We start from the raw sequence: 17,995 nt of genomic DNA on the forward strand, positions 1-17,995 counted from the left end.
TCCGGTTTAGTGGCACATTTTTTTTGACCAATCCGCAGGTTATCTAAGCTGTCCCGACTAAACTTAAACTCATTTGTCCACTTAGCAACAGTTGAATGTGAAGAAGCAGTCTCCCAGCAAGTTCTGAAAGTCTGCGTGAATTTCTTTTGCTTTCATACCTTTCTTTACAAAGTATTTAATCACTATTTCTCAATTTTTTCATCTTCACAACTCACTACATTGGAAAAACAACAGATAGGCACCCATATCACTAATCTCTTTCCAGGGCACTAAGGCTTTATGTGTTCACTCATAAAGGATTACCTATTACTACGCGGGAAAGCCATTGCACTAGTGCTGACTTCAGGTGGTGATTCCGAGAACCTTTCAAGCTACCCTTGTATAAATGACTAAAAAATGGAAAACAATTGTTTTTCTCATTGCTAAAAAAACATGAATTAGTCGCAAGGAATGATTAAGGAGAGTTCGTTTGTTTCTTAATAGCAGTCGCCTGTTTTTTTCACTATTTTGATTCATAGGAATAGAATCCGTTTATATTACCATATTTTCTGCATATCTCTATTTTCCCAATTTTTTCATTGTTTGTTTTTATCGATTTTCATGGATAATCGAGTTTACCATATTACCATTTAGGTCTCTTAGTAGTCTAGGGTATTATTTCAGGGTGTATACATTTTCAAATTAAGATTTTTGTCCTCTTCTGAGAGAAATTTAAGACGTCTGTAATTGAAATTTGTATTATAACCACATGTTTCCCTTGGTTAATACTCTGGCACTTTCATTGGTTCTGGTAATTCAAAATACTTCAGGTTATTTTGTCGTCATGGACACTTTAATTTTTCAAATAAATATCACTGTAAATGCGTATTGAGGTGGACACAATAGATCACAAGAATAAAATAGAACATTCATATGTTTGCCATTGATCATATTTAGCTACATGCTATTGCATTTTTACAACTATTTTCTTAAATAAAATGTCATTTTGACATTAATTTGATCTTTTTGTATACCAAATTATTATCTTTTCTCATCATTTTTTGTTGATTTTGCCCCTCAGTAAAGTGAAGATTTTTGTCATTTCTGTTAGGTTTGTTTGTTATTTCTGCCACAAAACTTCAGCATCTCTTCATCAGAAAATACTGAATCAGAAAACTAAGTATTTTCTTTTCCGATTCATAATCTCATTATAAAAACTCTGGAATTCTGCAAGATAAGTAAAAACTAGTTTCCACCACAATGGCTGTAGATAATGCCCAGTGAATTTGGTAGAAGTGTATTTGCTTGTTTTTTGTGTTGTTTCAAAATCAAGGAATTTTCATGCTAGCTCGGAAAGCTGGGAAATTTCTACTTAAATTTCACTGGCCACAGTGTTCTGATGACCATATTCTCTTTTAAAATGGCAGCTCACAATATTTTTCTTATTGCAGGAGAACAACACCATCAAGTGGTCGTCAAGATGGGACTACATATTAGAGTCAATGCCTCACACAAACATCCAATGGTTTTCCATTCTGAATTCCCTTGTGATTGTACTTTTCCTTTCTGGGATGGTGGCAATGATAATGCTTAGAACTCTTCACAAGGATATTGCTCGCTACAATCAGGTTTGTGAAAAGAATAATTGGTGAAATGAGTCCTGGATGAATCAGTTTTCTCATTCACTTTGTTTGATTTCCATTCAGATTGATTCAGGGGAAGATGCACAAGAAGAATTTGGCTGGAAGCTGGTGCATGGCGATGTGTTTCGGCCACCTCGCAAAGGAATGCTCCTGTCTGTTCTCCTGGGTTCTGGGACCCAAGTCTTTGCTATGACTCTAGTGACCCTTGGTGAGCTCTAACTCTAATTTTTATCATAATGAGCATGGTTTTATATTTAGAAGTCTTGCCATGGTATTTTTGAAGAGTTAATATTTTCTTGCTGACATGTAGGTAAAAAAAAACATTCATATGTATGTATTTGCATTTTTTATGTTTTTTAATTAGTTTTTTTGACATTTTTAAGCCTATATATTCACAATCGGTGTAACAAAGTCATTCATTTACACTGAATGGCAGAGAATACCTGTTGGTAAAAACAGATATTGTAACTTAAAATTTGATTCACTCATTGTCTTATTATTACTAGTTCATAGATTTTGACGATTTTAAAGATTAATATTTGGGATTAGGTTGTGCATAATGTCCATTTACAGGTGACGTAGAAACTATAAAAGACAAAAAAATGATTTATTAAGGCATCACACAATTGACATTGTAGCATAATAAAAGTGCTGATGATATTTGTGAGACATTTTTGATGGAGGGAATCTCATTTGGAGTAGATTGTCTTGTCCCCACATGTTTGGCTGTACCAAAAATTAAGGCTACTGTCTGTGTTTTGATAATTTAACTTCAGTCTCAAGTTTATTTAAATAAAATAATACGCCTAGCAGTTTTCATTTAAAAAGTTATCTTTGAGTTTCATTAAGCTTCATAATTCCTTCATATTCAGATGTAACTGAGAAACATCTCAATACATACATACAAGAAATCATGAGTTGGCCATTAGACAGGTACATTCTATTTTGCAGAGTACCAAGAATCATGCATCTTTTAGCCATATTGCCCAAAATGCAGTCAATAAAAGTGAAAAGAATGAAAGGCAGTATTTTGGGTTTAATGAGGAACAACATTGTTTTAAAATTGAAATCTTAAGTCCCTTAATTTCATTTTGTGAAATGTAAATTTGCACCTGAGAAATATATAAACTGAATAAAAAATTTACCAGTCAATTCAAAATATTATATTTAAAATATGCACGAGTGTAGATTGAATTACAGTACCACTTAAATGAGAATGCTAATTTGAAATTCAACTTAATTTTTGAAAGGATTACAATTCAAGCTTTGGAATTTGAGATTTGATGAAAGAAAGAAAATTCACTCAATTTTGGATCCAACCCATTCACACTTATAAGATGATAGAAAATTATAGTATTATGCTCCAGGAATGAATGTATTAATACAGAGAAGTTAAAACAACATTTATTTAAGCCTTGCGTTACTGTAATTATAGACATCCTAAAAAATCCATAAAACCTATCCATTTTTAAATGTGCGCTTTCCCTACAACATCCTGTGATGCATGCATCCCTCACTGCAGTCAGGTATTGATGGTCACCTACACTGAATAATCTCTGTGATGACTATACCGTGCCAGCATTTTTGGTCTCACTACTTGTAGAAATAGTGCATGATGCCAATACTAGATAAAGTAATTAGAAAATATTTCTCTGTCTTTGAAGTTGAGTTGGGAAACCTATGTACAGAGGTATAGCCATTTTTTCATGCATTAGGTTTTACAATCCCATTTTTGCCAGGCTGTCTTATCCTGTTTTCGTATTTGCAGCAATGTCAGTTGAAAACTGAAGACAATGATAATCCATGAGTGTTATACAGGAGATGAAGCAAATATCAGAAGCTTTGATTTTTGTTTGTCACAGCAGTGTGGCAGCTTGCAATGATATTTGAGAGATGGGTAACTGCTGTGGTACTGCATCCAGCAGCAGTGATTTCTATCCAGATTGGCTATGCAGTCTGTGGGGCCTCCAAACCAAATGCATGAAACTAGCATAATACCGGTGGTTTTTTTATGTTATGCAATCGTTGGCCTGAAGTAGATTAGCATTTCCACATAAAGCCACTCTGCAAAAAACATCTTATGCTTTTGAAGCACCTGACCTTGAGTTCAAATCAAACATTTAAATGTATGTTCAAGAAAATAGTGCTAGGCAAGAGAGTGAGTAAGGGCTGCAAAGTGCAAATGTAGTTTTTCCAGTTTACCGTTTGAATTTTTTCTAAATATTGATTAGTATCTGTCATTTTAGTTTGGAATTTCACTAGATAAAACTATCTTTGCTTTTGTGCACCATGTACATTGAATAAGTGTATGATGTATTTTCCTGCATTATTTTGTGGAGGCAATCCATGTCTTGAAAAAATACACTTGGTATTTCCTCACAAAATATTCATTAAAACGACCTGGGTTTCAATGCATGATGTCATCATCTGGTATATGCACAAGAAATATATTTAATGTGGTGGATGGGGTGGGGGGTTGTTTTGTTTAACAGTAGGTGTTAGTGAGGGTGAAAAGGCTGGGAGAAGGGGTGGGCCATCCTTCAACGGTCGCTCAGCAAAACAGCGTGTCTGCATCCCAAACCCTGCAGTCCCCCCTTCCCCCTCCCTCCCATTGACATTCATACTTCAACCTCACCATCTCCTAACCCAGTCTCCCCCCCTTCCCCAACACCCATCAATAACCAACACCATCCTGAACCCCCCTTTCCCATATATATAAAGGGTATATATTAATGCATTTCCTATATATACGCCTGAGGATGACACTATGCGTTGAGAGCTAGGTCGTTTAATAAATATTTTGTTTGGAAATAAAAAGTGCATTCTTTCAAATCAATCAAGTCATACCTCAAGTTATTATAGTAAAAACTCATTATTGTGAAATCCATTTAAACCTATTATCAAACTTATGAAGTTTATTCGTAAGTTTCAGCAAAAATGGTACCCTTAATATATGTATTTCAGGAATTGTTCTGATTTATCTAAATGTAACCACAAGCTTGGAAAGGCATGAAATTTTAAGTAAATTCTCACATTTAGAATTTATTCTTTTCTCATGTACAGTATCCAATTTATAATTGGAAAAAAGATAAATGTATCATAATTATTAAATACTAAATCTTTGACTTTGTAAAAGGAGCTATTTCACTTGACTTTTTTAATTTTCATTTAATAGAATGTAATTGTATTCTTTTTCAGCATTTGCGTGCTTGGGTTTTCTTTCTCCTGCCAACCGAGGTGCATTAATGACATGTGCCATGGTTCTCTATGTTTGCCTTGGTACGCCTGCAGGATATGTTTCTGCCCGGATATATAAAAGTTTTGGAGGCGATAAATGGAAGTCCAATGTGTTGCTGACTTCAATGCTTAGCCCTGGGTAAGAATGTAATGTATTTTATAACATTGAAAACTGAGTCGCCTTAGAAATGTTTATTTCATCCATCAAAAATCGTGTGTCATGTGGAGCAGAAGAACCCATACTAATGGGAATATTGTGAAGTAATGTTGAAAGAAAATCTTGAAACAAACTTAAAACTCATGTTCTGTTAGTTGTTTACAAATGATCGTTGCCAATTACAATAATATAAAGGTTTAAATAGGTGCAGTAACTTCTTGATTATTTGTCCTAATTGGTGAAGCATTGATAATTGAAGAACCCGGATAACTAAAATATGTAGAAAATATGGTGGTGATGTAAATTGTAACATAGCATGAATCCTTTTTTGTTCCTTTGTGATGAATTCACATTTTTTAGCCATGACGAGTACATTTTTATTCATTTTTAGCCATTTTTATGAGGGTGAATTATAGGTTTAAGAGAACATGGAACTGTCATCAATTGAATAGCAGGGCATATTGTCAGAAAGCTAAACCAAAAGGAAAAAACAACTGATTGGCATAGGATGAATATCAACAACGTTTCGCTAATATGATTTCATATTCGTCATGTGATACTAATCAAAATAATACTGTGTAGATTATTAATACTTATTTGTTGCATAGTAAAGCTGTGTATTTGCTCTCCTTAAAGTTGAATAATACATGCTCAAGGCTAATGAATGCAAGAGAAACAATGATGAGTGTATACGGATGGTACCATAATGTTTTAATTATATCATTAAATATTATTGACCGCTTTTGATTTTGTAATCAATGTTAAAAACTTTTAAGAAATCTGAGATATTTCTAATTTATATTGGTAAAAAAGTATATCAAAGTCTAAAATTGTTTAATTATTATAAGATAGTAATTTGATTAAATTTTGAGGTGCTTGAAAGAAAATATCATGGATAATTCACAAAATGAATAGTCTGCACATGATTGATTTAGAGTTCACTATACTTGGGTTTATTTCTAAATAATATGCCTTGTGAGAACTGCAACTTCAGTTATTTGCATTTAATAAAGAGGAAAAAACTCATTTTATAGTTCCAAAATATGATTTGATTCTAGATAGATTTGAAACTTAATATTTATTTTGACATGTACCAATATGTTTCAAAATTTTTAGTGCTCTCATTTTTGGAAGTTTGTAAACATTAATGCCAAATTTTGGTTGCATTAGTTTGCAATGACTCTTTCTCCCAAGTATACCTATAGTATTACCAGTAATCATTACCATTTTAAAAGGCCTTTAGAAGTGCAAATGTTTCAATGAAAATGTGATTTTTATTTACCTGAAACTTCTTATTAAAGTCTCTCTTCATATTTATCTAAACAATTCCCCTGCTGCCTATGTATTTGAACAATGTTTTCCACAAACCACGGTCAATCTCTTGTAAAATAGTTTTTTTTAATTCAAATTAATCGTCATGCTCCAATTAAAATGTTTCCTTCTTTGGTTTAAGGGTTGATTCAATTCTACTTTTAATTCTTTCCCTTTAGTACAATCACTATTGAGAAAAAAGTTCTTCACTAATGTATTTTAATGGTATTAATTGCTGCCTAGGTGTATTTGCATTTACCTTTACCTGTAGCTACATTTAGCTGTAGAGGAACATGTAAAATTTGCCCTTGTGAACAAATTTTTTAGAACAGAGTGAAATTTTTCCTCCTCTAAGCATTCAATCCATATTGTCCAACTCCTTATCACCCCTCCAATCTGCTGCTGATGTGGGCAGCGAAGAGAGGATTTCATCCCTATCATGAGTATAGAGGGGAAAGTCTTCCTGATCATTCTCTCTCATTGTACCATGTGTATGAAGCACTGCCCTAATAAGGCAGAGGCTATGTGCACCAGAAATTTATTTAATGCTAACCCTTTGCACTCGTGTGCTTTCTTTCTCGACTGCCTTGATCTACTCGCGATTCAATTTTTTAAATACCCTAAATTTACTTAGCGTGGCACTAGAATGAAGAACTGTAGTTTCTTCCAAATTTCCCTTGAAACTAGCTACATCCTCATCAACAGAAATCTCCCTTCTAGGGCAGAATCTCTCCCTTTATTTCATTGCAAGGTATGACAAAAAGCAGTTTACCTTCTCGGTTCTTGTTCTCAAATCTTTATGTGACTTTTGATCGTTTTTCAAGTGCAACATCCAAAATCAGCTAGAAAAAATAGTATATGAGAATCAAAATCCATGGACCAGTAACTCTGTAAGTTAGGGTGATTCAATACACCCATATTTAGTATTACGCCAAGAAAAGCCTTCATTTCCTCAATTGTCACGTTTCCAATTACTCCAAGTGGATCGCCACGATAATTCTTTCTGGCTAATTTTATGCCTAGCATACTCGTTAGTCCCTTCTGTTATATTTTGTATCAATGTGTCTGTAAAAACAACTGATAAAACTCTATTGGCTTGGCACATCCAGAAGGAACTTGAGGTCCAACACATAACTGACCAGTGGAGAAGGGGATTCTGCTAGGCTCGTGGTCATTCACAGATACAGCATTCCACATTTCTTTTTCTGGTTTTCCATTATAAACAATACTTTCACCGGGCATTGTGCTCGAATGCACAATGCTATCACCTATATCTCCATCACTATCACTTGTATAAACAATTGTGCATCTTCGTTTTTTTGGTAAGAATTCAACATTACTGTCACTGTCAGTACATTCACCCTGATCTTTGGGTGAAGCAAGGGACGTTTTCCTTTCCATAGTTCCACTTGGACCAGCGACTGGTTCATCATCTCCGTACGGATTCTCAGATAACTCACCTTCGTCACCATGATATTTGTCAATAAATTCGTCAGTTTTGATGTAAAATTCATCGTCGCTGCTTTCTAATGCTGTGGAATACTTATCCATCATGAGGAGGTGAAATTCATTCAGAATGAGTGACAGTTAGCTGGCAAACATTCGTCCAACTAAAGGGAAAGCATTTGTTGTAAGAGAACCCTGTGTCATCAGGGAAAAATCTGCATTATGCTCTAGAAATGTAAGCAAAACTCCGAGACTAAGATAAGGAAGGTTCTTTACCACAGGAGGATGATGCAACCTCAAAAAAAGCACGACAAAGGAAAAGTGCTAGGGTTCGAGTTACTTTGAATCAATGACTCATGTCTTGGACACTCCTCAAACAACGATGATGCAACCTCATAAAAGCATGGCTCAAGGAAAAGGGCTAAGGTTTGTGTTTTATTATGAATATAACAGATCATATCTTGGACCCTCCTACTCAAGATTACTGACCATGCAATAGATAGGAAAAGAGCAGGCAGAATGTTTGATGAGACAGCGGACACTAGGAAGAAAAGGAAATGAAAGTATCCAAACTAGAAAGCAATGAACTACGGAACAGCTCACTGAGGTAACTTTACATTCTGGCGATCTTTTTTCGGACACAGATCATCTCTCAAAGGCATTGCTTTACATTTAGCTGACTTCCAAGTAATGAAGGGCAAACAATCCAAATGAAAAAGAACTTACAACACAGTAAATAGATAACAACGAACATCTGCGGAGGTGGTGGCATCCTTTGGAGATGGCATTTATGTCGACAACAATATTATGGGTCGATACTATTCATTTATAAAATAAGCCATGCTATTAATTAAGCTTTACTTTACTTGTCCTTTCATGCAGATGATTACTAGAAAAGTTGTTCGAAAAATAGACAAAAATCCCAATTCCCCTTATGGTGAAACTCCGCGTTGAGTTTGGCTCAACATAAGAGCTGCTGCCGTTGCTAACCATGTCGAGTCACACTCGACATCCGAGTGGAAAAGGTTAATGCTGAGTTGCATTTTAAACAAAATTTTGAAACATCGGCCAAAACAAATGCCTCTAAATAGCTTTCTAGTAAAAAGGAATTAGATACATGTCATAAATAATAAACTATTTATTTCAATTCTATTTTGCTTTTACAAATCAAGTTTGCATTCTTTGTTGCTTCATTCAATATTAGAAAAAGAGAGGAACATGATCCACTTCCCTAAACAATGTGTATGTATAATTTTCTTTGAATAAAACTCATTCATACAATAAATTTATTTTGGGCATTGAATGTATTATTGTATTTTACATTAATTTATTTATGAAAAATCGTTTCACTAAACTAGTATTTTGCTTTACGAGTAAGATCGCAGAACTAATTATGCTCTTTTTACGAGGTTCCACTGTACTTTCTTTGTGCAAAGCAAAGATGCCTCCTGTTTACTTTGCCATTAGGGAAACAATTCTTTTTCTATTTAATGCTAAGATTCATTTCTGTTTATTTTTTGCAGAGTTGTTTTCTGCCTGTTTTTTGTAATGAACCTAGTGCTCTGGGGTAAAGGAAGTTCTGCGGCCATTCCATTTTCAACCCTTGTTGCACTCCTTGCTCTTTGGTTTGGAGTCTCTGTGCCATTAACTTTTGTTGGAGCATATTTTGGCTTCAGGAAGAGGGTAAGTAAAATATTGTTGATCTCATGTTACCATACATGCTCTAGTGTTTTAAAACCTATTCATCATACCATGTCTCAGCCATAGATTGCTTATTTTCATCGTTGAATTAGCTTCTCTGAGTATATCCCTTATCAGCGCATCATTGCTACTTTAGAAGTCCATTTCTCCCTTTCCTAATCTTAGTTGACCTCATTGTGTGTTTGTATTAACAGGTAACCCTAATATGATGATATGTTCTCAATATATTTAATTATTCACTGCAGAATAATTGTTCTTTGTACTACTGAATTGGTGTCATAATTTCAGTGAAGATTAATAATGAATCGTATAAAAAGTTAACCAACTTTGATAAATAGAAATAAATGTCTTATTAGAAAGTTCTTGTTTTCTTATTAACATATTACCAAAGATAATTGCAATAGTTCATTTATAGGTAAATTGGTACTTGCTGACTGGTATATATGCCATGTGCCAGATTTCCTCTATGTTCTAATACATTTAAAAGAATTGGTAGAGTTGGGATTTCCTGATTGTGGCAAATAAATGAAAATATGTAGTCTAACCCCAAATTTGAATTTTGGAATAAATTTTTTTCCGCAATCCACAACATTTTCGAGAGGCCCATTCAATATCATATTTTTCTAATGTATGTGGAACCCCATATTTACATGCTTTCATTTTTTGTTTTCTCACTATTTGCATCAATATGTGCTGCATTAAAAATGATTCACATTCTAAAACAGTGACTCAAGTACATCAGCCTTTTTAAAAGCCTTTTTTGACTTCGTTTTGAACGTATGCTTCTAGTAAAGACAAGGGAGAGCAGTAATGTGAACGGTTTTAGCAAAGAATTTGAATATGGCAGGGCAGTTGAGAGCATCACTGGTGACGGAAATGTGAGTTGCTTAAACTCACTATCTCAGTCTTCCAGGAAAAGTTTTGTGCCATGAAATGGATACATTGTTCAACTAGGAGTTACAGAATTTATGCATTAAAAAATCTTGATTGAGGCTATTTGTATTGCACATAAGTTGAAATAATGAGGAATGAAAATAACTTTGGCAACTGCAAGGTAGCTCGGATTTTCATATGTTAAATTTTCCTTGATTAATCAGGAATGTAATTATTATCCTGCATTTTATACTTTTTCTGGGGCCCTTTGAAAAGTGTGAATAAGGATTTTACTGTATTTCCTTTCCTTATCTTATTTATGGATTCTTCTGATGTCATTTTTGAGAGGTTACTAATTAAACTGCCCAAGTAAATGACTGCAAGATCCACTGTGTCTAGAAGAATCCTCATAACCTCAGACAAAATTTTAAGTTATCTGCATGGTCAATTCACAAATCATATGCTGGAAGAGCCTACTGTTCAACCATGTGATGATTTTAACACTGTGTTCCAGTATTCTTCAATAAGTTTGGAAATGTCATCAGTTACTTTTATAATGTTGTTCTCATGATTTATTGGTGCTATAATGCATAATCTTACATTAAAAACTATTGCAGGACAATAACAATATGGATAGATAGATAGATAGATAGTTTTATTCGCCATAGAACAATACATAATTGTATGGGCTTCGTCAAAAATTCAATTACATCAATTGTATACAGGTTCTTAGGAATAATAATGTACATGACATATATGAGTATTAAGGATTTAAAAAAGTTGAATTTCCTACATTGGCTCTTTCTGTGTACTCTTGGACGCTATAAAAAACATTATTTAAAAAGAAATGTTTTAACATTTTTTTGAATTTATTTTCTTGGGGGAGTATTCGTTTTAACTCTTCAGGAAGCCGATTAAACAGTAGTATTCCTGAAACTTCTGGGGTTTTTTTTAGTACTGCTACTCTGCAATGGCCATTATGAAGATTTTCCTTGCCCCTGGTGTCGTACTTGTGAACGTCCCTATTTCTGATCAGTGAAGGTGTTTTCGTGCAGGCATACAATATCACATTATACATATATATACTGGGAATGGTCATGATTTTGTGACATTTGAAATACTCCCTGCAGGATTTTCTTGCATTTAGTTTAAATATAACCCTTAACGCACGTTTTTGAAGTGTGAGTATTCTGTTGATGTTTCCATGTGCTGAACTCCCCCAGCAGACAATGCCATATCGAGCTATGGACTCAAATATACCATGATATACTGGGATTAATACTTCTGTATTACAATAGTTGGCAAGATTTTTTAAAAGGAATAGGGCTGAACATAATTTTTTACTACATTTTTCCATTTGAAACCTCCAGCTTAACTTGTTGTCTATTTCTAAACCCAATAAAGTGGTATGTTCTAACTCAGAAATCAATTGGTTTTCTATTTCTACAGAAATATTTGACTGAAGGTCTCTATTACTAAATACCAAGTAAACTGTTTTTCTTGCATTTAGTTGTAAATTATTTACATGCAGCCATTGAGCGACTGAATTCGCCATAGCATACATGTCTATTTCTAATTGAGATGATTTAGTATGACCTGCTATTAGACTTATGTCATCTGCATAGAGCACCACGTTATTATTCTCTGGAGAGATTATAGCTTTTTCAATGTCGTTCACATACACCAGGAAAAGTAAAGGCCCTAATACAGAACCTTGTGGAACACCATATTTAATAGTTTTCATTTTTGATTTGTAGATAGCACCATTTTTTCCGACAATTTCTACATACTGTTTCCTATTTTCCAAAAAAGATGTAAGCCAATGATGAGCTACTCCCCTGATACCATAATGTTCTAGTTTAGTTAAAAGAATGCTAGATTTTACAGAATCAAAGGCTTTTGATAGATCCATGTTAACCCCTATAACATGCTTTTTATCACTTAAAGCTTGGGCAATTTTAGTGACATAATCACTGCATGCAGTTTCTACACTTTTATTTTTTGTGAAGCCATGCTGTGACTGAGAAAGAACTTTATTTTTTATGAGGAATTTTAATAGTCTTTCTTCCATCAATTTTTCAAGTATTTTTGAAATACACGAAATTAGTGAGATTGGCCTGTAATTATTCAGTTGGTCTTTGGCTCCCTTTTTGTGTAGTGGAATAACTTTGGTTATTTTTAATTCTTCAGGAAATTGCCCAGTTAGAAACGATTCATTGGCTATATTGGTAATAGGTAAAGTGAAGGATTCTTGACAAAGTTTTATTAGATAATTTGATATGCCATCATGCCCACTGGATTTTTTGTTTTTTAGTTTCTTGATTACATTTATGACTTCATTTTCTGTGGTGGGATTTAAGTAAATTGATTCACTAATGTACATTAATTTTTCTATGCTATCATTTAGAATGTTTTTATGCGCTGTTGTTTCGCCAATGATATCTACGAAGAAATTATTGAATTCATTTGCCACATTTTGAGGATCTCTAATTTCTTTTCCATCAATTGTTATTGAGAAGCATTTATTTTTTGCGGGCTCTGATATTTTACTGGAATTTTCATTATTTACTACAGACCACAACGCTTTTGTTTGATTGGTAGAATTCGAGATAATTTGTTGGACATGGTCATTTTTTGCTTTCCTAAGCAGCATCCTGTACTCGGACTTCATTTTATTTCTTAAGGGTACCAGACTGGCATCCACTTTACTAGCCTTAGTTAAGTAGTTAAGCCTATTTCTAGCAGTCAGAACCTCATTTGTTATCCAGTTATATCCTTTATTTGCAGATTTATTTTTTATGGCTAGCTTTTTCAATGGGAAACAAATATCCCAGTAGTACTCAATAATTGATTGAAATTCTTTGAACTTGTTTGTAACTAGAGTTGCATTTAGTAATAATAGCATATAAAGGTGTTAATAAGGGGATCGAGATGGTGCGGGGGCTAACGTACTGGCTTCCCACCATGAGGGCGCGGGTTCAAATCCCGGCGGTGTTGAATATTTTTCAGAGGTATCTCGATCCCTACTTGAGGTGCTTTGTGGAGGGCACTTTGAGTGAGTACGCCGTCCGTCGGATGGGACGTTAAACTGCGGACCCCTTGGCGCCTTTCGTAAAGAGTAGGCTAATGCCGACGCCGGGTTTCTCTCCACCCTTCATCCTTTCCTATCCATCCCCTATGGCGCAAATGACCTTAGCTGTCGGTCGCCTCCCCTCAAAACTACTACTACTAGGTGTTAATAATGGTGCCCATGCAGTTTATATCATTTCATGTGAAAGAAAATAACTTGACTCACCCCCTTTTGTGACAGTATGTAAAGCATCAATTTGTATTACTTGTATTCGTCATTTAGTATTCACTAGAAGGTCTTCATTTAAGACTCATTTACAATTTTTACAACACTCACTTTAGAAATGTAAGATTGCACTTAGCATCTTTCAGTTTTATAATGCCTGGTAGATAAATAACAAATAGTTATTTTTAAAAATGTTGTGCATCCTTGAAATAATTATCTTAAGATGAGAGTTAGCTTAATATATTTCTCATCCCCTAAAACTTGGAGATACTACGTTTCATGAAATTCCTTGGAGCCATTTTTGAGAAACTTGTGCAATTATAACAAATAAAGGAAAACTCCTATAGTCGTAATAAGTTAGCACCACTCGTCCTTCAAAGAAAACTAAATTTGTTGTGATGGTTTGTGGAAAAAGAAATTCCACAACAGTAGCTAACCACAACCTCTCAACCAGAATAACTGTCTGAATTAGTTTGCAGGAGTGTTGCTTCCTTGCCAATGACCAACTACAGACACACACACTCAACCCAAATGGGATCCTTCACAGATTTAAAAGAGAATTATCTATTGCTATATCAAGGCAATTTCAACTGTGTTAAAAAATGTAACGTGTCTTATTTACAGCCAATTGAACATCCAGTACGCACCAATCAAATTCCGCGACAAATCCCTGAGCAGAGTGTTTACACACAGCCCATACCTGGTATTGTTATGGGAGGAGTGCTTCCCTTTGGCTGCATCTTCATCCAATTGTTTTTTATCTTGAACTCCATTTGGTGAGTAATGGTACTTTTTTTTACTTATGATGATCAAACCATCACCTGATTTTAATTTTCTGGGCTTTGAAAATTTTTTGCTATAATATTTCTGTTGTTATATTCATTTAATATCAATGTTCAAATTTGAAACTTTTGAAAGACATAAAAATGCATGCCTTTTTTATGATCGCATCCTTTTATTCAATGGTGTAAAGAAAAATTCAGCCTAATTATTTTAAGGGAGGTTTAATGAATCAGCCAAGTGTTTTCATGATTACTGCAAAATAAGCTTAAATTAATAGTTGCATTGCCATCACTCAAAACTGAGGATTTAAGCTATATCTCACTGGAAATAAAAGTCTAGGAATTATGATTTCTGCCAGCCCTAACTAATTATTGTTCCTTCTGTGTGCTAAATAATACTATATATTCCAGTTTTTTATAACAATATTGATGTGGCTCATTGGAAATATACATTGTGTTCTTCATTTAATAAAAAATAGCTCACAGTGTCTTTGAGTGATATTCAACATGAAATGGTTAAACAGCAACAGACAATTGCACCTCATCTAATAAATCCACTATCCTAGACATGCGTAATTATATGTGCATGGAAAGTGTGAAAACCAAGGGCATAATTTTGAATGAGGAGTCCATGGTGTGATTTTTCCACAAAATATTTTAATGTTAATAATTTTTTTCATGGTCATGGAGTTGATTTTTTTCTTTTATAGGTCAAGCCAAATGTACTACATGTTTGGATTCCTTTTCTTGGTATTTGTCATCCTTGTGATCACATGCTCGGAGACAACCATATTACTTTGCTACTTTCACTTATGTGCTGAGGTGAGTATATCTTGTGCTACATGAAGTTATCATTAGTTTAATTAGTATGTAACTTTTTGCAAGTAATGATGCAATTTGTAAATACTTTAATTGATGTTTCTGGTGTACACATTTCCACAGTCCTTGGCTGACCAATTTTCAATCATGATGTGTGAACTTGCCATGACTGTCAGCTTTTCTTCACAGTTATATCAGTGACCAACAGGCCTTCAGCCAATCTACTGTCCTCACTGCATGGTCACACACTTAACTGGGGTGTTAGTTACTGATAGTAAGAAAGCTGAGATTAGGGTTAGGAAATTTTAAGTGAATTGATTTTGCCTATAAATATACAAATTCTATTTCAATTATCTTGGATCACTGGAAGTCCTTATCTTGTGCTGTTTTTTGTCATTTTTTACTCATATTTTTAAAACTACCATCCTATTTATTAATGAGGATTTTTTGGCCAAATATTGAAAGCTGGTGTTATTATCTGTGTTATTTGGTGATAGGAATGTTCATGAAAAATGTTAATTCATTTATATGTGTGTCTGTGAAACATCCATTTCATTTCATATTTAACCCTTGAGCTGTGGGAAGTGTACTTTTGCATTTGGACGGGCAACTGCAGGAGGAACATTCTTGTACATTTGACTGTCTTTCTCTCCCAGGGTCCTAAACCCCTTCTTATCTATCTCATCAGAGTTCCTCCTTTTTAAAATATGGTCACCTCACTCCTCTCCAAAACAGATTACTCCCTCACTCATTAAGTTTGCCTGCCATTTGGTGTTGAACTGATCCAATAATAAAAGGGAATGTGTCTATAAACAAGAAAATGTTTGTCTAAATTTTTTAAAACTTTAAAAATTAATTTCTATTCAATGGATGTGAGAAAAGAAAATGTTCCAAGGGTCTTCTACCTGCACTGCCTTAACCTATGGAATAGAGGGAAGGGTTATGTCTGTTTTCGGCGTGCAATTGTAAAGAAATGATCAGACTGCTGCAAAATGTGGATAAATTCTTGCTCTCCCACAATGGGCATTGTCACTGCCGGACACTTCTTCAGTCCCTTTTGAGTTAAACGTAATGAGTGAACAAAGTCTGTAATGTAAATTGAGCTGTACCTTATTCTTTGTTTCAGCCCACTCTAAATTATTTCTCTATGAAAGGAAAGTTTAATGTGTAGAATTCATTTACATTATTCTAACATCCTTTAAATAGATGATCATGTTAAACATGATGAACCTAACCTAGATGTGAATAAGAATAATACTAACCATCTGGTCTTCTAATGGAAATAAACTTTTACAGGAGTTTTGAAAAGGTTGAATTTTGTCTGTCTCTTTGTGCAGGATTATCATTGGTGGTGGAGGAGTTTCCTAACCAGTGGATTTACAGCTTTTTACCTTTTTGTGTACTGCATACACTATTTTGTTACTAAACTAAACATTGAAGATGCAGCTTCCACGTTCCTCTACTTTGGCTACACCCTCATTATGGTTTTCCTTTTCTTCCTCCTCACAGGTAATGTTTTTGTTAAATCTTATTCATATTTAGTTCAGTACTTGAAATTACTAAATTGGACAATTAATATTTCATGAGTTATGTTCAGTAAGGATTTTGTAGCAATATTTTTATTGTGTGGTTTAGAATAAATGTTGAACATTTTTGTTACTGTGTTACATGCATTAATGGGCACTTGAATATTTCATATTCAAATTTGAACAAGTTAATATTATTTAAAGTTTACTTGATGTTACATATTGTCATGCTATGATGAAGTTACGAGGCCAAAAAACATGTTCTTAAAGAATTGTGTGAAATGTAGATATTTTGACAAAATGGAATTTTGTTTAAACCCATCTTTGGATGATAAATTCATGATGATGCCATAATTTCTGGTTCAACAGTAAATGTTTTAATCTGTGAAATCAGTATTTTAAAGGTTTTACTCCACATACTGAAAGAAAATGTGTTTTCCTTGTTGAAGCAATGAAAATGATTTTCGAAGTCATTTGAATCAAATCCAGTGTTTTTGCCACAGTTAGAAATGAAAATTGACCTGTCTGCTTAAATTTGAGCCTCATAAACAATTCTTTCATTTTTGCAGGTCCATGAATTTCAATTAATTTTATTTTGATAACTATTGTTTATATTTTTTATGCAATTCCCAATTTCAGCGAAGAGTTGATTTTTTACTTAAACCAATGTTTACTAATGATTCATTGTTGAATTTTTTTGCTCAAATATTTTTATTAGAGTTAAAATAATATAGGGATTGATCTTTGTGTGATTTGACCAGTACCACCAACAAACTCACTTATCTGAGGGAGAACAGAAAAATGCTACATGGGATGTTTACAGATATATGAGAGGTGATTGAAAAGTTAACTAAATTAATTTTGGTAGAGCAGAGCAATCTTGATGCAATTATTTTTATTAGAGAACCAATCCTTAGTGTTGGATGTATAGTTTCGGATTTACAGTTATATTGAAAGAGAGTATTTCATGAAGCAATAGCATGCTTTATTTCACAAGTGCAAGAGTAGCATAATGTATGATTTTGAAGGAATGAAATTACTTTGCCTAATTGAAAGTGAAGTGGAAATGGGAAACTCTATAGACTGTCTACAACTGTAACATAGGTCTTTCTGGTTTTGAATTACTCCAGAAAATAATAATCTTTCCAGGAAAAATTATCTTGTAGGCTGGTTGCAGTGTGCGATAAGGCTCTTCATCACATTATTTTTTTAGGATGAATCAGTTG

The 17,995-nt window shown here is 33.9% G+C and overlaps 1 protein-coding gene across 1 annotated transcript in view; it reads left to right on the forward strand.

The window, feature by feature from the left end:
- Positions 1 to 17,995, forward strand: part of TM9SF2 (transmembrane 9 superfamily protein member 2) — a 30,644-nt gene that overhangs the window by 11,013 nt on the left and 1,636 nt on the right. Inside the window, exons 8-14 of the mRNA XM_071597500.1 lie at positions 1,431 to 1,607; positions 1,686 to 1,830; positions 4,821 to 4,998; positions 9,297 to 9,456; positions 14,267 to 14,418; positions 15,135 to 15,246; positions 16,581 to 16,752. Coding sequence (XP_071453601.1) covers positions 1,431 to 1,607; positions 1,686 to 1,830; positions 4,821 to 4,998; positions 9,297 to 9,456; positions 14,267 to 14,418; positions 15,135 to 15,246; positions 16,581 to 16,752 — 1,096 coding nt within the window. The remainder of the gene's footprint in view (positions 1 to 1,430; positions 1,608 to 1,685; positions 1,831 to 4,820; positions 4,999 to 9,296; positions 9,457 to 14,266; positions 14,419 to 15,134; positions 15,247 to 16,580; positions 16,753 to 17,995) is intronic.

The sequence above is a fragment of the Hetaerina americana genome, unplaced genomic scaffold (assembly GCF_022747635.1).
Source record: "Hetaerina americana unplaced genomic scaffold, ioHetAmer1.1.p SCAF_9, whole genome shotgun sequence".
NCBI lineage: Eukaryota > Metazoa > Arthropoda > Insecta > Odonata > Calopterygidae > Hetaerina > Hetaerina americana.